The sequence below is a fragment of the Procambarus clarkii genome, chromosome 48 (assembly GCF_040958095.1).
Source record: "Procambarus clarkii isolate CNS0578487 chromosome 48, FALCON_Pclarkii_2.0, whole genome shotgun sequence".
In the NCBI taxonomy this organism is placed as follows: Eukaryota; Metazoa; Arthropoda; class Malacostraca; order Decapoda; family Cambaridae; genus Procambarus; species Procambarus clarkii.
In genome coordinates this window covers 19,380,802-19,402,140 of record NC_091197.1, presented here as the reverse complement: position 1 = coordinate 19,402,140, position 21,339 = coordinate 19,380,802, and the positions used below count along the sequence as shown (strand labels likewise).

The following is a 21,339-nucleotide window of genomic DNA, read 5'->3' as shown; positions in this document are numbered from 1 at the left end:
ATTTGGTAAGCAGCTAACGTAGTCCCGATATACAAGAAAGGGGATAGTCAGGAGGCACTGAACTACAGGCCAGTGTCCCTAACCTGCATACCATGCAAGCTGATGGAGAAGATTGTGCGAAGAAAGCTAGTGGAGCATCTGGAGCGAAATAACTTTGTAACACAGCATCAACATGGGTTCAGAGATGGCAGGTCCTGCCTCACAGGGTTACTTGAATTCTACGACCAGGCAACAAATATCAGGCAAGAAAGAGAAGGGTGGACAGACTACATATTTTTGGATTGTCAGAAAGCCTTTGATACAGTACCACACAAGAGGCTAGTGAAAAAGCTGGAGATGCAGGCTGGAATGAAAGGGAAGGTACTCCATTGGATAAAGGAGTACCTAAGCAACAGGAGACAACGAGTCAGTGTGAGGGGTGAGGTCTCAGATTGGCGAGACGTTACAAGTGGAGTCCCGCAGGGGTCAGTCCTTGAACCTATACTGTTTCTGATATATGTAAATGATCTCCCAGAGGGTATAGAATCGTTTCTCTCAATGTTTGCCGATGATGCAATAATTATGAGGAGGATTGAAACAGAGGATGATAGTAGGAGGCTACAAGATGACCTAGACAGACTGAGTGAATGGTCCAACAAATGGTTGTTGAAGTTCAACCCGAGTAAATGCAAAGTAATGAAACTAGGCAGTGGAAACAAAAGGCCAGACACAGGATACAGAATAGGAGATGAAGTACTTAATGAAACGGACAGAGAGAAAGATCTAGGAGCTGATATCACACCAAACCTGTCTCCTGAAGCCCACATAAAAAGAATAACGTCTGCGGCATATGCGAGGCTGGCTAACATCAGAACAGCGTTCAGGAACCTGTGTAAGGAATCATTCAGAATCTTGTACACCACATATGTAAGACCAATCCTGGAGTATGCGGCCCCAGCATGGAGCCCGTACCTTGTCAAGCACAAGACGAAGCTGGAAAAAGTCCAAAGGTATGCCACTAGACTAGTTCCAGAACTAAGAGGCATGAGTTACGAGGAAAGGCTGCGGGAAATGCACCTTACGACACTGGAAGACATAAGAGTAAGGGGAGAGATGATCACAACCTACAAAATCCTCAGAGGAATCGACCGGGTAAACAAGGATAAACTATTCAACACTGGTGGGACGCGAACAAGGGGACACAGGTGGAAACTGAGTACCCACATGAGCCACAGAGACGTTAGAAGGAACTTTTTCAGTGTCAGAGTAGTTAACGGATGGAATGCATTAGGCAGTGATGTGGTGGAGGCTGACTCCATACACAGTTTCATATGTAGATATGATAGAGCCCAGTAGGCTCAGGAATCTGTACACCAGTTGACTGACAGTTGAGAGGCGGGAGCAAATAGCCAGAGCTCAACCCCAGCAAGCACAAGTAGGTGAGGACAAACAAGCTTGCCTACCTCAACAGTTGGCTTGGTCAGCCCGTAGGCTACTGGTTCATTACTAGCCTGTTCTCCCCTCAACCCGTCCCTCTGTCTATAGTTCATCCTGGCCAGCGCCTCCCTGCGCATCCCTCACATCTACCTGCGTCTATCATCACTGTTTCCGATATCTTGCGTTTCTTGGTCATCTCCGCGTTAACGAGGCCGTTTGCGGTCACTAACGACGGATCGTAACAACCGTCACTAGATTATCTTGAGCGATAAAGAGTTCGCAAAGTTGTGAGATGGTCGTAAAGCTGGTGGCGAGTGGTGAGGTCCAATCAGGCCGGGAAGGTGGTCCACGACCACCCATCAGGTTGGAGAGCTCGTCAATGATAACCAATCAGATCAGAGAACCCATACACGACAGCTAGTCAAGGTGAAGAACACATCCACAACAACCAATCAGGCAAGTGAACGCATACACGACAACCAATCAGGCAAGTGAACGCATACACGACAACCAATCAGCAATAAGGTTCGACAAGTCGTAGCTAACTTCCGTGAGGTTCCACATGATGTGCTCATGTCAGGCCTCCGTGTACACTACACAGTGCTGGACACCATGAACAAATCCACAAGGGCCGTGACGAGGATTCGAACCTGCGTCCGGGAGCATCCCAGACACTGCCTTAATGGACTGAGCTACGACAGGGTTAAAAGGGTTGAAACCGAAGTTCTACTGAACTTACTGGATCCCGTAGCCTCTCCGAGGCACAAACCAGGCTTTTACACAACCCCCCCCCCCCCCTGCACCCGAGCTATGTCAATAGCTCGGGCATCCCAGTGTCTGGGATGCTCCCGGACGCAGGTTCGAATCCTCGTCACGGCCCTTGTGGATTTGTTCATTTGATGCATGACGTTAGTGTGATCTGTGAGTGTGTCTGGACACCATATTACTGAATGGACTAATTCCTTAGACATTGTACACAGAACAACGACGAATCTTTCCCCGTCAATCACAAACCTCTCTTATCAAGAGACTCTAAACAATCTTATCAAGAGACTCTAAACAATCTTATCAAGAGACTCTAAACAATCTTATCAAGAGACTCTAAACAATCTTATCAAGAGACTCTAAACAATCTTATCAAGAGACTCTAAACAATCTTATCAAGAGACTCTAAACAATCTTATCAAGAGACTCTAAACAATCTTATCAAGAGACTCTAAACAATCTTATCAAGAGACTCTAAACAATCTTATCAAGAGACTCTTAACAATCTTATCAAGAGACTCTTAACAATCTTATCAAGAGACACTAAACAATCTTATCAAGAGACTCTTAACAATCTTATCAAGAGACTCTTAACAATCTTATCAAGAGACTCTTAACAATCTTATCAAGAGACTCTTAACAATCTTATCAAGAGACTCTTAACAATCTTATCAAGAGACTCTTAACAATCTTATCAAGAGACTCTTAACAATCTTATCAAGAGACTCTTAACAAAAAAGAAGTATAATTTACATATTTAATTCAAATTCAAATGTTTATTTAGGTAAAGTACATACAAGGTGTTACAAGTACATACAAGGTGTTACAAGTACATACAAGGTGTTACAAGTACATACAAGGGGTTACAGGTACATACAAGGGGTTACAAGTACATACAAGGTGTTACAAGTACATACAAGGTGTTACAAGTACATACAAGGGGTTACAGGTACATACAAGGGGTTACAAGTACATACAAGGGGTTACAAGTACATACAAGGGGTTACAAGTACATACAAGGGGTTACAAGTACATACAAGGGGTTACAAGTACATACAAGGGGTTACAAGTACATACAAGGGGTTACAAGTACATACAAGGGGTTACAAGTACACACATACAAGGGGTTACAAGTACATACAAGGGGTTACAAGTACATACAAGGGGTTACAAGTACACACATACAAGGGGTTACAAGTACACACATACAAGGGGTTACAAGTACATACAAGGGGTTACAAGTACATACAAGGGGTTACAAGTACATACAAGGTGTTACAAGTACATACAAGGGGTTACAGGTACATACAAGGGGTTACAAGTACATACAAGGGGTTACAAGTACATACAAGGGGTTACAAGTACATACAAGGGGTTACAAGTACATAAAAGGGGTTACAAGTACATACAAGGTGTTACAAGTACATACAAGGGATTACAAGTACATACAAGGGGTTACAAGTACATACAAGGGGTTACAAGTACATACAAGGTGTTACAAGTACATACAAGGTGTTACAAGTACATACAAGGGATTACAAGTACATACAAGGGGTTACAGGTACATACAAGGGGTTACAAGTACATACAAGGGGTTACAAGTACATTCAAGGGGTTACAAGTACATACAAGGGGTTACAAGTACATACAAGGGGTTACAAGTACATACAAGGTGTTACAAGTACATACAAGGGATTACAAGTACATACAAGGGGTTACAAGTACATACAAGGTGTTACAAGTACATACAAGGGGTTACAAGTACATACAAGGTGTTACAAGTACATACAAGGGGTTACAAGTACATACAAAGTGTTACAAGTACATACAAGGGATTACAAGTACATACAAGGGGTTACAAGTACATACAAGGGGTTACAAGTACATACAAGGGGTTACAAGTACATACAAGGGGTTACAAGTACATACAAGGTGTTACAAGTACATACAAGGTGTTACAAGTACATACAAGGGGTTACAAGTACATACAAGGTGTTACAAGTACATACAAGGTGTTACAAGTACATACAAGGGGTTACAAGTACATACAAGGGGTTACAAGTACATACAAGGGGTTACAAGTACATACAAGGGGTTACAAGTACATACAAGGGGTTACAAGTACATACAAGGGGTTACAAGTACATACAAGGGGTTACAAGTACATACAAGGGGTTACAAGTACATACAAGGGGTTACAAGTACATACAAGGGGTTAGAAGTACATTCAAGGGGTTACAAGTACATACAAGGGGTTACAAGTACATACAAGGGGTTACAAGTACATACAAGGGGTTACAAGTACATACAAGGGGTTACAAGTACATACAAGGGGTTACAAGTACATACAAGGGGTTACAAGTACATACAAGGTGTTACAAGTACATACAAGGGGTTACAAGTACATACAAGGTGTTACAAGTACATACAAGGGGTTACAAGTACATACAAGGGGTTACAAGTACATACAAGGGGTTACAAGTACATACAAGGGGTTACAAGTACATACAAGGGGTTACAAGTACATACAAAGTGTTACAAGTACATACAAGGGATTACAAGTACATACAAGGGGTTACAAGTACATACAAGGGGTTACAAGTACATACAAGGGGTTACAAGTACATACAAGGGGTTACAAGTACATACAAGGTGTTACAAGTACATACAAGGTGTTACAAGTACATACAAGGGGTTACAAGTACATACAAGGTGTTACAAGTACATACAAGGTGTTACAAGTACATACAAGGGGTTACAAGTACATACAAGGGGTTACAAGTACATAGAAGGGGTTACAAGTACATACAAGGGGTTACAAGTACATACAAGGGGTTACAAGTACATACAAGGGGTTACAAGTACATACAAGGGGTTACAAGTACATACAAGGGGTTACAAGTACATACAAGGGGTTACAAGTACATACAAGGGGTTACAAGTACATACAAGGGGTTACAAGTACATACAAGGGGTTACAAGTACATACAAGGGGTTACAAGTACATACAAGGGGTTACAAGTACATACAAGGGGTTACAAGTACATACAAGGGGTTACAAGTACATACAAGGTGTTACAAGTACATACAAGGGGTTACAAGTACATACAAGGTGTTACAAGTACATACAAGGGGTTACAAGTACATACAAGGGGTTACAACTACATACAAGGGGTTACAAGTACATACATACAAGGGGTTACAAGTACATACATACAAGGGGTTACAAGTCCATACATACAAGGGGTTACAAGTACATACAAGGGGTTACAAGTACATACATACAAGTGGTTACAAGTACATACATACAAGGGGTTACAAGTACATACATACAAGGGGTTACAAGTACATACATACAAGGTGTTACAAGTACATACATACAAGGTGTTACAAGTACATACATACAAGGGGTTACAAGTACATACATACAAGAGGTTACAAGTACATACATACAAGGGGTTACAAGTACATACATACAAGGGGTTACAAGTACATACATACAAGGTGTTACAAGTACATACATACAAGGTGTTACAAGTACATACATACAAGGTGTTACAAGTACATACATAGAAGGGGTTACAAGTACATACATACAAGGTGTTACAAGTACATACAAGGAGTTACAAGTACATACAAAGGGTTACAAGTACATACATACAAGGGGTTACAAGTACATACATACAAGGGGTTACAAGTACACACATACAAGGGGTTACAAGTACACACATACATGGGGTTACAAGTACACACATACATGGGGTTACAAGTACACACATACATGGGGTTACAAGTACATACATACAAGGGGTTACAAGTACATACATACAAGGGGTTACAAGTACACACATACAAGGGGTTACAAGTACATACATACAAAGGGTTACAAGTACATACATACAAGGGGTTACAAGTACATACATACAAGGGGTTACAAGTACATACATACAAGGGGTTACAAGTACATACATACAAGGGGTTACAAGTACATACATACAAGGGGTTACAAGTACATACATACAAGGGGTTACAAGTACACACATACAAGGGGTTACAAGTACACACATACATGGGGTTACAAGTACACACATACAAGGGGTTACAAGTACATACAAGGGGTTACAAGTACATACATACAAGGGGCTACAAGTACATACATACAAGGGGTTACAAGTACATACATACAGTTAAGAAAGACGAAGAGAAGAGGTTGTAGGCTATTCCTACAGAGACTGTAGACTGCCCGAAACGCTTTGCGTAATAGTGGCTTTAGGCATTGTATGTAACTAGCTCTAGCTATAAATCCATCAACTTTTGTACCTTACCTTGTATGTATGTACCTTACCTGAATACAAATTATTATTATTATTTATTATTATTCCCATTTAGTTGTGTGGGTGGTTCCCAGGTGCGACGAGGTGGGTGGTTCCCAGGTGCTCTGGCATAGGCTCTGGCCTATGCCAGAGCACCGTGGAAACAGGTTAAGGGTGCGCGCCATCCGGAAGCAGAATAGGGGAATATTATTAACACTATGAGTGATGGGAAAGTCCACTGGGGCTGTGAGATGCGAACCCACGACCAAGGTATGCTGCCAGCCACATACTCTAACAATATACCACCCTACCAGCCACATACTCTACCACTGTACCACACTACAGATGGCAGTGCCTAGGCTGAAGGTTCGAGCCCACCCAACAGCCATAGTGAAGTTTATCATTGCTATATGTGTGATTTGTTTGTGAATATAATGGCTGGATGTAGGAAGGAACCAGTTGTGTGTATCAGTGCTGGAGGGAGTGAGGTAGGAGATAGTAGTGAGGTAGGAGGAGATAGGTGTGAGGTAGGAGGAGATAGGTGTGAGGTAGGAGGAGATAGGTGTGAGGTAGGAGGAGATAGGAGTGAGGTAGGAGGAGAAAGGAGTGAGGAAGGAGGAGATAGGAGTAAGGTAGGAGATAGGAGTGAGGTAGGAGATAGGAGTGAGGTAGGAGGAGATAGGTGTGAGGTAGGAGGAGATAGGTGTGAGGTAGGAGGAGATAGGAGTGAGGTAGGAGGAGAAAGGAGTGAGGAAGGAGGAGATAGGAGTAAGGTAGAAGGAGATAGTAGTGAGGTAAGAGGAGATAGGAGTAAGGTAGGAGATAGGAGTAAGGTAGGAGGAGATAGGAGTAAGGTAGGAGGAGATAGGAGTAAGGTAGGAGGAGATAGGAGTAAGGTAGGAGGAGATAGGAGTAAGGTAGGAGGAGATAGGAGTAAGGTAGGAGATAGGAGTAAGGTAGAAGGAGATAGTATTGAGGTAGGAGGAGATAGGAGTGAGGTAGGAGGAGATAGGAGTGAGGTAGGAGGAGATAGGAGTAAGGTAGGAGGAGATAGGAGTAAGGTAGGAGGAGATAGGAGTAAGGTAGGAGGAGATAGGAGTAAGGTAGGAGATAGGAGTAAGGTAGGAGATAGGAGTAAGGTAGAAGGAGATAGTAGTGAGGTAGGAGGAGATAGGAGTGAGGTAGGAGGAGATAGGAGTAAGGTAGGAGGAGATAGGAGTAAGGTAGGAGATAGGAGTAAGGTAGGAGATAGGAGTAAGGTAGAAGGAGATAGTAGTGAGGTAGGAGGAGATAGGAGTGAGGTAGGAGGAGATAGGAGTAAGGTAGGAGATAGGAGTAAGGTAGGAGATAGGAGTAAGGTAGGAGATAGGAGTAAGGTAGAAGGAGATAGTAGTGAGGTAGGAGGAGATAGGAGTGAGGTAGGAGGAGATAGGAGTAAGGTAGGAGGAGATAGGAGTAAGGTAGGAGGAGATAGGAGTAAGGTAGGAGGAGATAGGAGTAAGGTAGGAGGAGATAGGAGTAAGGTAGGAGGAGATAGGAGTAAGGTAGGAGGAGATTGGAGTAAGGTAGGAGGAGATAGGAGTAAGGTAGGAGGAGATAGGAGTAAGGTAGGAGGAGATAGGAGTAAGGTAGGAGGAGATAGGAGTAAGGTAGGAGGAGATAGGAGTAAGGTAGGAGGAGATTGGAGTAAGGTAGGAGGAGATAGGAGTAAGGTAGGAGGAGATAGGAGTAAGGTAGGAGGAGATAGGAGTAAGGTAGGAGGAGATAGGAGTAAGGTAGGAGGAGATAGGAGTAAGGTAGGAGGAGATAGGAGTAAGGTAGGAGGAGATAGGAGTAAGGTAGGAGGAGATAGGAGTAAGGTAGGAGGAGATAGGAGTAAGGTAGGAGGAGATAGGAGTAAGGCACTAATTCAGAGGTTTAAGACAGCCAGGGGGGGGGGGATTAGGATCAAAGTAGGAGGGATTCCGATCACATGTGGCAACCGTCCAAGAAGGGGAAAATGACTCTTAATGGTCGTCTGGAGCACTTAAGACTCACTTGCCTACTAGACAAATATTGCAAATCAAACGCAGTCTCCTTCACTGATTACCGGGAACACGTCTACGGAAGGAGGCATCCGAGTGCTCAGGATGGGCTTCATGTACCTAGAGCTGGGGTGGTTGTCTGTGGCAATTCGCTGGAATCTGAGGTTGGAGGGGTTCTGGGGGGGGGAGGAAACTGTTAGATGATAAAGTATGGGAAAATGATTTGGGGAAATGTAGGCCTAAAAGCAGGTGTTGGCAGGGAAATAGTTTAGGTAAACCTAACCGGCATGGAGGCGGGCATCAAGTGTGATATAAGGGTATACTACATGTGTGTAGTATACCCTTAAGGTTTACTACACACATGTAGTAGGAGCCTTAGAAACAAGAGATAATATTTAAATGCTCGTGTCTGCACAGAAACACAGCAAATTTTTGCAATAATAGAAATATGTATGAATGTTGAAAGCCGGGAACTATTAGTTGAACGGGAAATAAAGGGATTCTGGTAAGTAATTATCAATAGAAGGTACCAAACCTGGAAGGCTATGTAGCACTAAAGGGATTCTAAATATTCCTCAGTTATAGAGACTTGAGGGGGGAGGGGAGTAGCCACATGTGTCGGGGATAATTTAGAATATAGTGTCAAAAACAGGATTAAAAATGAGCCACACATAAATTATTGGGTTAGAATTTAATGAAAATAATAATAATCTTATAACAGGGGTTATTACAGGCCGCCAAACTCAGACACTGGGAACAGAGCATCTATGGGATGAAATATCTGGAGCATCTTGATCAGTGCTTGTGTCATGGGCTGACTTTAGTGTAATCAAATAAACTGGTTTAACACAACAGAGAATAGCGACGCATAAGATTATTTAGAATGAATTGATGATATCTTCCTTATGCAAGACATTAAGAAGCCAACACGGGAAATAATAGTTTAGACAGCGGCAGCTAACAAGGAGAAACATGTAAATGACATCAAAAAAAGATTTAATGTAAAATGGAATATATGTGCAAGAGAAAAATCTTTTAAGGTCCCAGGTTTCCGAAAAACTGATTTTGAAAGACTAAGTAATTACTTGGGAAGAATGGATTAGACAGATCTAAACGTATCTAAACTAAACGATTATTGAACGTGTACAGCGTAGGATGACAAAGTTAATTCCCTAAATTAGAAATCTTTCATATGAAGAAAGATTAACAAAGCTTAAATTGCATTCACTGGAAAGGCGAAGAATTAGGGGTGACATGATAGAGGTTTACAAGTGGATGAATGGACATAATAAGGGTGATATTAATAGGGTATTAAAAGTATCAACACAAGACAGAACACGAAACAATGGGTATAAATTGGATAAGTTTAGATTTAGGAAAGACTAGGGTAAATACTGGTTCGGTAACAGGGTTGTTGATTTGTGGAACCAATTACCGCGTCACGTGGAGGAGGTCGGGTCCCTCGATTGTTTCAAACGTGGCTGCCTCGTATGGGCCAATAGGCCTTCTGCCTATTCAATAGACCTTTGTTCTTACGTTCTTATGTTAAACAAGGGAGATGGGTCGATCTTGGAGCGAGATCCGAACCTGGCGATGGGTGACGTAACAAGGGGTTGCGATGTTGATTCAAATTTCGACTTATTAAAAAAAAATCTTAGCAAAGCCCCGGAACGTAGCGTTTATAATTGGATTAGTTCGACTAACAATGCCTCTATATGCCCAAACATGGGTCTAAAGATCCTTACATGCAAAAAGAAAGTTTGTACAAAAGTATTAAGAATGGGCGATATCAACCTGGAACAACAATTTGCCCAAATAGTTAGAAATATAAAAAAAATTGAGGAAACCATAAAGAAAGAATGCAGTTCGAATACATAAGAAGAAGAACATAAGAACATAAGAACAAAGGTAACTGCAGAAGGCCTATTGGCCCATACGAGGCAGCTCCTATTCTATAACCACCCAATCCCACTCATATACTTGTCCAACCCGTGCTTGAAACAATCGAGGGACCCCACCTCCACAATGTTACGCGGCAATTGGTTCCACAAATCAACAACCCTGTTACTGAACCAGTATTTACCCAAGTCTTTCCTAAATCTAAACTTATCCAATTTATACCCATTGTTTCGTGTTCTGTCCTGTGTTGATACTTTTAATACCCTATTAATATCCCCCCGGTTATGTCCATTCATCCACTTGTAAACCTCTATCATGTCACCCCTAACTCTTCGCCTTTCCAGTGAATGCAACTTAAGCTTTGTTAATCTTTCTTCATATGAAAGATTTCTAATTTGGGGAATTAACTTAGTCATCCTACGCTGGACACGTTCAAGTGAATTTATATCCATTCTATAATATGGCGACCAAAACTGAACTGCATAATCTAAATGGGGCCTAACTAGAGCAAGATATAGCTTGAGAACCACACCAGGTGTCTTGTTACTAACGCTGCGATTAATAAATCCAAGTGTCCGATTTGCCTTATTACGAACATTTATGCATTGATCCTTTTGTTTTAAATTCTTACTAATCATAACTCCCAGATCCCTTTCGCAATCCGACTTCGCAATCACAACACCATCTAGCTCGTATCTTGTAACTCTATCATCATTACCTAACCTCAGAACTTTACATTTATCAGCATTAAACTGCATCTGCCAATCCTTTGACCATTTCAAAACCCTATCTAGATCAACTTGAAGTGATAGTGAGTCCTCCTCCGAATTAATTTCCCTACCGATTTTCGTATCATCGGCAAATTTGCAAATGTTGCTACTCAAACCTGAATCTAAATCATTTATATATATTATAAACAACAGAGGTCCCAGGACAGAGCCTTGAGGCACTCCACTTACAACATTTTCCCACTCTGACTTGATTCCATTTATACTAACTCTCTGTTTCCTTTGGTATAGCCATGCCCTAATCCAGCTTAATATAGCACCCCCAATACCATGAGACTCTATCTTTTTAATCAGTCTTTCATGTGGCACTGTATCAAAAGCTTTGCTAAAGTCAAGGTATACAACATCGCAATCCTTACCACTATCAACTGCCTCAACAATGCTAGAATAAAAAGATAACAAATTTGTTAAACATGAACGGCCATTTATAAAACCATGTTGCGACTCAATTATTAATTTATGTTTTTCAAGATGAAGACGAATTTTATTTGCTATTATAGATTCGAGTAACTTTCCCACAATAGACGTTAGGCTAATTGGTCGATAGTTAGACGCAAGTGATCTATCTCCTTTCTTAAAAACTGGTATCACATTAGCAACTTTCCAAAACTCTGGCACTCTGCCTGACTCTAATGATTTATTAAATATGGTTGACAGTGGGTCACAAAGCTCCTCTTTGCATTCGTTAAGCACCCTGGCAAACACTTCATCCGGCCATGGGGATTTGTTTGGTTTGAGTTTTACTATTTGTTTAAGAACATCCTCCCTGGTAACTGTTAAACTCGTCAACCTGTCCTCGTCCCCACCCACATAGACTTGTTCGGCTGAAGGCATATTGTTAAGTTCCTCTTTAGTAAATACAGATACAAAATATTTATTAAAAATACTACTCATCTCTTCATCACTATCTGTTATTTGACCTGTCTCAGTTTTTAATGGACCTATCCTTTCCCTAGTCTTAGTACGATATAACTGAAAAAAACCCTTTAGGATTTGTCTTTGCTTGCCCTGCTATGCGAACTTCATAGTTTCTTTTTGCTTTCCTTATCTCTTTTTTAACATTTCTAACCAGTTGTACGAATTCCTGTTCTAAAGTGACCTCCCCATTTTTAATCCTTTTGTACCAAGCTCTCTTTTTACCTATAAGGTTCTTCAAATTCTTTGTTATCCACTTTGGGTCATTAGTATTCGATCTATTCAATTTGTATGGTATACTACGTTCCTGTGCTTTGTTTAGAATATTCTTAAATAAGTTATATATTGAATCCACATCGAAATCCCCATTTAAGTCACCTATCGCTGGGTTCATGTCTCGCTCCAAGACCGGCCCACACCCCATACCCAAGACTTTCCAATCAATTTGACCCAAAAAATTTCTTAGGCTATTAAAATCAGCTTTACGAAAATCTGGCACTTTAACAGGATTTTCTCCTACTGGTCTATTCCATTCTATGCTAAATCTGATTTCTTTGTGATCACTGCTCCCTAGCTCACTCCCTATTTCGATGTCATTAATTTGCGTTTCCCTGTTAGTTAACACTAAATCTAAAATATTATTTTCCCGTGTTGGTTCCTTAATGTGTTGCGTAAGAAAGCAATCGTCAATTAATTCTAGAAAATCTTCTGCTTCACTATTCCCTGTTTTGTTCAACCAGTTTATTCCGCTAAAATTAAAGTCACCCATGACATAAATACTGTTAGATCTAGATGCTCTAGATATTTCATCCCATAGATGCTTTGCTTCCATTCTGTCTAAATTTGGTGGCCTATATATTACTCCTATTATAATATTATTAGCTTTTTCGTTTAATTCAATCCAAATAGTTTCTGTGTGTGGCTCTGTTTTGATTCCCTCTTTGAGACTACATTTCAAATTGTCCCTAACATATATGGCTACTCCACCTCCTCGTCTAATATATCTATCTGTGTGAAATAGTTTAAATCCATATATTTGATATTCAGCTAATAGTTCTCTATTTTCTACATTCATCCACGTTTCGGTAAGTGCAATAATATCTATTTTTTCTGTGCAGACAAGAGCATTTAATTCGTTAATTTTATTTCTTAGACTTCTACTGTTAGTGTAATATACCCTAAGTGAATTGTTATTTTGCGGACCTTCTCTTTCCCTGGTCGTTTTGCCAATTCCTTTCTCCCACAAACACATACTTTTATTACCTCCTTCCTCCAAATCAATTCCCATACCTCTATCTACTAACAGTTTAAACCCAAACAAACACCTCTAACCACTTCTTCTAACGAGTTCGCAACAGCAACAACCCCAGCTCTCGATAGATGCACCCCATCACGAGCATACATTTCATTTCTTCCATAGAAGTGTTCCCAGTTGTCTATGAAAGATATTGCATTTGATTTGCAATATCTTTCCAGCCGGCAATTGACACCAAGTGCCCTCGATATCCATTCATTTCCCACTCCCTTTCTTGGAAGAATGCCACATATGATCGGGATTCCTCCCTTGCTCCTAACTAACTCTATGGCTGTTTTATACCTCTGAATCAGTTCCTCACTCCTAACTCGACCAACATCATTTCCTCCCACGCTAATGCAAATAATGGGATTGTTCCCATTACCAGCCATAATATCATTCATGTTGTTTATAATATCACCAATGCCAGCTCCGGGATAGCAAACCCTTAACCTGTTCCCCCTATCTCTAGCACAAAACGTTCTATCCAAATACCTTATCTGGGAATCTCCCACAACTAATGTTTGCTTAGGTACTTCCTTTACCCTCTGAGGGGCCTGCGCTTCCTTTCTCTTCGTTGCTTTCCCTTTTGCGCGAATAGCAGAACAAGTAAAGACAATTCCTTAAGGTCTTCAGTTATACCAAACAAAGGTGAGGGACAAGACAGTGCCATTAAACACTGAGATAACTGATAACTGTTAACGAGAAAGAAACTAATAATATTTTTAATAAATATTATGTCTCTGTATTTGATGGAGAAGATATTAGCATTATGCCTTCAGCTGAACAAATTTCGTTTAGTGGTTACCGGAGGAGGTTAATAAACACTAAAATGAAGCTATAAACAAGTGGCCAGGTCTTAGAGTATTAAGTAAGTAATTATCAAAAGAAGGCACCAAACCGGGAAGGCTATGTAGCACCATCAAATGTGCAGAATAATCAGAGGGCGCTAAATATCATCAAGGATGCCAATACGGGAACAAAAATGCATAAGGCGAACGATATCAAAAGTATCTGAGTCACCAAGAATTCTATTGAGGGACAGGTGACCGCGAGGGGCGGTCGGAAAGCAAGACACACGCTCGTCCTGGAAGTCAGGACATTCAAGAAGGACATGCACGACCGTAAGAGGGACAATGCAACTAAGACAATAAGGAGCAGGGCGGCGCTCCATCAAGTGACCATGGGTTAAGCGAGTATGGCCAATACGCAACCTCGCCAGAGCCGTTTCCCAACGCCGGTTACGGTGGTAGGAGGACGGCCACGAGGAAACACAACATTTAAGAGTACGTAGTTTGTTACCAGTAACAGACGACCAAGAAGCCTGCCAACGGGTAAGGACGGAGGAATGGATAACCGGGTAAAAGTCGGAATATGGAATACCTTTACGAGAGATGGGACAAGAGCGGACAGCTTCCTTGGCGGCAGCATCCGCACGCTCATTTAAAGACACACCAATATGGCTGGGAACCCAACAAAACTCAACCGACTTAAATTTACTGTGAACAAAAAACAGCCAATGCTGGATCTCGACAACTACTGGATGAACCGGATTAAAGGACCCGAGAGCCATGAGGGCACTATAAGAGTCAACAACAACTACAAAGGAAGACTGACAACGAGAAAGCAGGAGACGAAGAGCATAGAGAATAGCATAAAGCTCTGCTGTAAAGATGCTAGTCTCCGGAGGTAAGCGACACATATAAGTGCGATCAGGAAAAACAACAGAGTAGCCAACACCATCCGCAGACTTGGACCCATCGGTGAAGACAGAAACGGAGCGGGAGTGAGAAGAAAAGTGCTCGAGGAAAAGGCGTTTTAGAACCGTAGGAGGGGTAAAAGCTTTAGTGATACGGGTCAAGGATGTACAAAACCGCGGAAGAGGGACTCTCCACGGGGGCAAAGAAGGAACAACACGAGGAGAAACATCAGAAATACGAACGGAAAAAGAATCCTGTAGGCGAGATAACCGGACAGAAAGAGGGAGGTGGTGAAGAGGAACAGGAACCGCAGGAGGGGTAAAAGTTAAAGCACGACAGAGGCGAGAGGAAGGATGTTGCAAGGACCGCGCAAGATAGCGAAGACAGTAGCGATCACGGCAGTCCTGGAGAGACAGGAAGCCAGTGTCAACATACAAGCTAAGGATGGGAGTCGAACGAAAGGCACCAGAACTGAGGCGCAACCCAGTATGGTGCAAAGCATCAAGACGGCGAAGAGTAGAAGGAGAAGCAGACGAGTAAGCAGGGCAACTATAATCGAGCTTAGACAGGACGAGATAGGAATGTAAAGCAAGGAGAGTGCGCCTATCTGTCCCCCAAGAAGTATGGGACAAGACCCGAAGGAGGGTAAGGGCCTTAGAGCACTCAACACGGAGGTAAGAGATATGGGGAGACCAAGACAAACGAGTGTCAAGGAATAACCCCAAAAGCTTCGCGGAATCTTTGTATTCAAGGGGATGACCATAAAGTGACAAAGAGGGACGAAGAACGACCCGTTTCCGCGTAAAAGTCATGGCACAAGTCTTAGAAGTAGAGAACTTGAAGCCATGATCGGTGGCCCAAGAGGACACGGCATCAATTGCAAGTTGAAGCCGGCGCTGAAGGAGAGGCGAATCATCACCCTGACAGCAAAGGGTAAGATCATCGACATAGAGAGCGGAGAAGACACCAGAAGGAAGAGAGGAAAGAAGACCATTGAGGGCAACCAGAAAAAGAGTAGTGCTCAGAACACTACCCTGGGGCACACCTTCGTATTGCTGAAAAGAGGCAGAGAGAGCGGTACCAAGGCGCACCCGAAAGGAACGACGAGAGAGGAAGCTGCGGAGAAAGAGAGGGAGATGACCACGAAGGCCAAAAGAATGAAGTTGAGATAGAATATGATATCGCCAAGTGGTGTCGTAAGCCTTTTCCAAGTCAAAAAGGACGGCAACAACGGAGGTCTTCGCAGCAAAAGCAGTACGAATATAGACCTCCAAGTTCACCAGGACATCTGTCGTGCTGCGGCACTTGCGGAAACCAAATCGAGAAGGGGAGAGGAGGTGATGGTGTTCCAGTAACCACATCAGATGAACGTTAACCATACGTTCAAAGATTTTGCAGACACAACTTGTGAGAGCAATAGGGCGAAAGTCCTTAGGGGAAGTACCCAGAGACCCCGATTTGTGAACAGGGAGGACAACGGCATCGAGCCAGTCCTCAGGGACTGACGACGACTCCCAGATCCGATAATACAGACTCAGTAAATACTGAGACGTGCACGGAGGGAGATGGCGAAGCATCTCATAATGAATACCATCGGAGCCCGCCACCGTAGAACCGCAGAGGGCCAGGGCAGAACGAAGTTCAGAGAGAGAGAAGGGATCATTATAGGGAAGCTAAAGATGAGTGCAGAAATCTAAAGGACGAAACTCAAGGACAGGTTTACGAAGAAGGAAAGATTGGGGAAGATGAAGACCAGAGCTAACAGAAGAAAAGTGGGAACCCAGTTTGGAAGCGACCTGCAACGGGTCCGCCACAAGAGTATCATGGAGGTGAAGGACCGGTGAAACATCGGGAACGAACTTACCCGCTATCTTGGGGATACGCTTCCAGATCTGGGTCAGAGGGGTTTCGGACGTAATTGTTGAGACATAAGATGCCCAACATTCACGCTTAGCCATACGGATGGCCCTACGGGCCACCGCACTCGCTTTCCGAAAGAAAAGAAAAGAATCGGTCGTCTGCCTACGGCGGTGCCTCTTCCAGGCTGCACGCTTACAGCGGACAGCCCGAGCACAGTCCACATTCCACCAGGGAACGCACTTCCGTGGACCCCGAGAGGAAGAGCGAGGAATAGAGCGGAGGGCAGCGTTGAAAACAGTGTCATGAAAAAGGAGGAGAGCGCGAGAGAGAGGCAGAAGGGAGAGGTCAGAGAGAGCAGCACTGAGGGTAAATAGGGTCCAGTCCGCCTTAGCAAACTGCCACCTAGGGAAAGAGAGGGAAGGGCGAAAAGAGAAAAAGGAAACAAGGATGGGGAAATGATCACTTCCATGGAGGTCATCAAGAACCTGCCACGTGAAATCTAAGTAAAGAGAAGAAGAGCAGAGAGAAAGATCAAGACAAGAAAGGGTGCGAGTCCGAGAGTCCAAATGAGTGGGCTCACCAGAATTCAGAAGAGACAGGAAAGAAGAGAGGAGAAACGGCTCAAGAAGGCGACCCCGGGTATTCGTCAGAACGTCACCCCAAAGAGAATGACGACAATTGAAGTCACCCAGCAGGAGCACAGGCTCCGGCAAGGAGTCTAGGTGTTTCAAATCGGGAAGAGAGAGCGGGACACTCGGGGGGAGATAAATGGAACAAACTGTGTACCATTTCCCCACAAAGATACGAGCAGCAGAACAATGGAGAGGCGAAGGAAAAAGTAAAGGAACAAAGGGAACATCAGCACGAATCAAAAGAGCAGAAGAATTAGAAGCCCCAGCAACGGCTGGGGGGGGGGGGGAGAGAAAGGAATAGCCACGAAAACGACCAGGACGAGCACCAAGCATCGGCTCCTGGAGACAGACACAAAGGGGCGAAAACTGCGAAATCAGAAGTTGGAGTTCGAAGAAATTGGCGTAATAACCTCGAACGTTCCATTGAAGAATGGACAAGGACGAGAAGAGAAAGGACAAAAACAGAGAACAAGGAAGAAACAAAGGCGAAAGAGCAGCAGAGCACGTTAAAGAATATCAGGGTCGGGATCAGGGTCAGCAGAGTCAGGGTTAGGGGGCATGGGTAAACTGAGCAAAGACGGAGGGAAGGAAACGGGAGAAAGATCAGAGGTGGGCGGGCGGGATTCGGAGGAGGAGTAGGAAGAGGAGGAGACAACGGAGAGGAGCAGTCAAGGACAGCAGCAGGAAGAGGGGGAGTAGAAAGAGGGGAGCGCACCCCAGCAAGAGCAGCAACCGAAAGGGAAGCAGGGGCCAAAGAAACCTCCATAGCAGGAACAGGGGGCGCAATCACTGAAACGGGAGGGGAAGGAGCAACAGAGCCAGAAGTAGGAGCTGAGGAAGAAAGCGAAGCCTTCTTACCCGCTGGGGAGGAGGAAGGAGAGGAGCCAGGCTCACGCTTCTGACTTAAAGAGACTGGTGTCCCAGCAACTACGTACCGGGCAACGGATTCCAGTGTCTCAACAGGAGAAGCTGAACGAGAGCACACACGACGGCCGTTAGGAGAGCGATGGACATCTGCCTGCACCGACAGGCGGCGGGGAGAGCCGATAGATGGAGGAAGAGGATGGGAAGGAGGATCAGAGGGGGACGAGGAAGAAGACACAGGAGACATGACAGATCGGGTAGAAAGAAGGGGAACCCCAGACAGAGGACCAGGAGGGGGATCCCTCGGGACGGAACACAAAGGGACAGAGGAGGGGGCAGTGGGCGTATCAGGGTCCAAGGCCAGGAAACGGTTGTGAGTCTGAGGAAGGGGGGAAGGACGAGGAGAGGAAGAGCGCAACACGCGAGCATAAGAGATGTTAGTATAAGGCGGGAGCCAGCGAACCTGGCGCCTCGCCTCAGGAAAAGATAAACACTCCCGGTGCTTCAGGTTGAGGACGGCTGCCTCAAGCTTGTAATGGACACAGGCACGGGAGAAGGTAGGATGGGCCTCACCACAGTTGAGGCAGCGAGCTTGGGGAGAAGTGCACTCCGACTTAGAGTGACCTTCACCACCACACAAAGGACAGAGAGAGACAGTCCCACAGCAGCGGAGGGCACCATGCCCAAACCTCCAGCACTTGTTACAAAGTCGAGGAGAAGGAATATACTAATGGACAGAGCACCTAGCACCAGCAAGAATGACAGAGGATGGAAGGGTCCTACCATCAAAGGTGATCTTCACAACGCGAAGGGGTTGACGGCGACGACCACGAGGGGGACGAGTAAACGAGTCAACCTGGAGGACAGAATGACCTTAGGCATCAAGGATATGCCAAATATCATCGTGGCAATCCTGCAGATTCCGAACACCGGTTGCAACATGGGGTGGGAGGAGAATAGTGCCAACACTGGCATTCATCTGAACGTTCTTGGAGACCCGTACAGGGATCTCGCCAAGGCAAGACAAGGCAGCCAAGCGGGAAGCTGCATCTTGAGAAGGAGCAGCAACGACACGTGTACCGAGACGAGTGGCATTGAATGTAACAGACGCATCCACGGAATCTACAATATGCCGATGGAGGGAGAAATCGTCAGGAGGCGCAGAATCAAGAGGGAGGAGATCAAAATATTTGGCCCATGAAGCAGGACCAAACAAGGCCTGATACGCATCAGCACGGGAAGGAATCGAGCGAGTGCGGCTGGGGCGCGAACGGCGTTGAGAACCCCTAGAGAAAGAGGGGTCAAAAGGCGCAGTAGTCACAACGAGAGACTTAGCCGCACCAGGGGACGAAGTGGTCACCACCGGGGGCTGGAGGCTCGACCCAACCACAGAGGAGGGAGGGGAGCTGGGGGAAGAAATCAGGACGGTCAAAGGAGGAGCTTGGTCGGGGCCCAATGCAGTGGGGGATACAGAGCCCGGTCTTCCAATACAGGCTGACTCGGGGGCTTGGTCGCCCACCCCACGAGCCTGAGAGGGTACAACGGAAACATTCAACGACATAGAAACGAAGAAAGAGATTCATCCACGAATGTGCCCCCATACCCACCATGGAGCCACAATTAGAGGCAGGACACCCAACAGGAAGCTATCGCCGATCATGCCGGGGCCCCCTAGGGTTGCGTCGTGAGTATACGCCCCACAAACGCCACCTTAAGAACCGTCATTCCGTCGAGATCGGGTTCAGCGACGAAAGGGGGATTGACAATAAAAGGTTTCCCTTGCTCGAGACGTTGGGTACTACAGTTCTACGGGTGCAAGAGTATGCCTCCTCAAGCACCCGGGCGTCAAAATAGAAGAAGTCCAAAGAAATAATCCAAAACAAGCAAAAGGTCGGCAGGAAACGACAAGCAGATAGGAGAAGAGGGGGAGAAAAACGATACATAAGGAAAAGGAAAAGCGATCCGGCACAATTAGAGAAGACAGCAGCAGGAGTGCAAGGCCAGAAAAGGACAGAGGACTGCCCCGCAGAGCATCACACTCTGGCAGCCGTCCACCAAGCCTCACGACGCCAACGGGCCGGATGGGGAGGGGGTCTTAGAGTATTAGAGCATGATGTAGTTGGACATGCATATATGAGACGGATTGGCTGGTTATAAATAGGAGCTGCCTAGTGTGGGCCTTCTGCCGTTACCTGTATTCTTATGTTCTTATGACCTGACCAACTGTCTGTCAGGGTGCTTAAAGACCGCACATCAGTCAAGAAGACCTCTGTCAACCCTTGTCTTGCGTATTCAATCTTTATTGTCTTTAGAGTTGACCAGAGTACGTGAGTCGTGGAGGATTTCTAATGTGGTACCGCTTTTTTAGAAGATAGATTATTTGAGATGAACTCTCGGCCAGTTAGCTTAACGTTTATTGTGGATAAATGGCTTGAATCAATAATGGCCAAAGTCATTCGTCTTCATCTTGAAAAACATAAAATTATTAAATGATTCACAACTTGGTGTTACTATGAGCCACTCGTGTCAGCCTTCATACTACTGAGCACACCTGAGGCAGGTGATAGTGGACAACACTCTCACCTTCTGTACCTTGACTGTAACAAAGCTCTTGATACTGTGCCACATGAAGGACTCCTCACAACGACTAAAGCTTGCAATATTCGGGCGATATCTTAAGTTGGATAAGGACCTGGTTATATCAGAGGAAATTACTAATAAATTATTAAATAAATTATTAAACAAATTATTAAATAAATTATTAAAGTAAATACTATCAATTAAGTCAGCAACTCCTCCTCTGGCGCAGTACGCTGTATTTTGATGTTATCTTGAGATGATTTCGGGGCTTTAGTGTCCCCGCGGCCCG

At 44.3% G+C, this 21,339-nt stretch overlaps 1 protein-coding gene across 1 annotated transcript in view; it reads right to left on the bottom strand.

Annotated features, from left to right (window-relative positions):
• LOC123764853 (mucin-3A-like) overlaps positions 1-21,098 on the bottom strand; it is a 51,234-nt gene extending 30,136 nt beyond the window's left edge. Inside the window, exon 1 of the mRNA XM_069302764.1 lies at positions 21,054-21,098. Within this exon, the coding sequence (XP_069158865.1) occupies positions 21,054-21,098 (45 nt within the window). The remainder of the gene's footprint in view (positions 1-21,053) is intronic.
• Between the last annotated feature and the right edge of the window lie 241 nt (positions 21,099-21,339).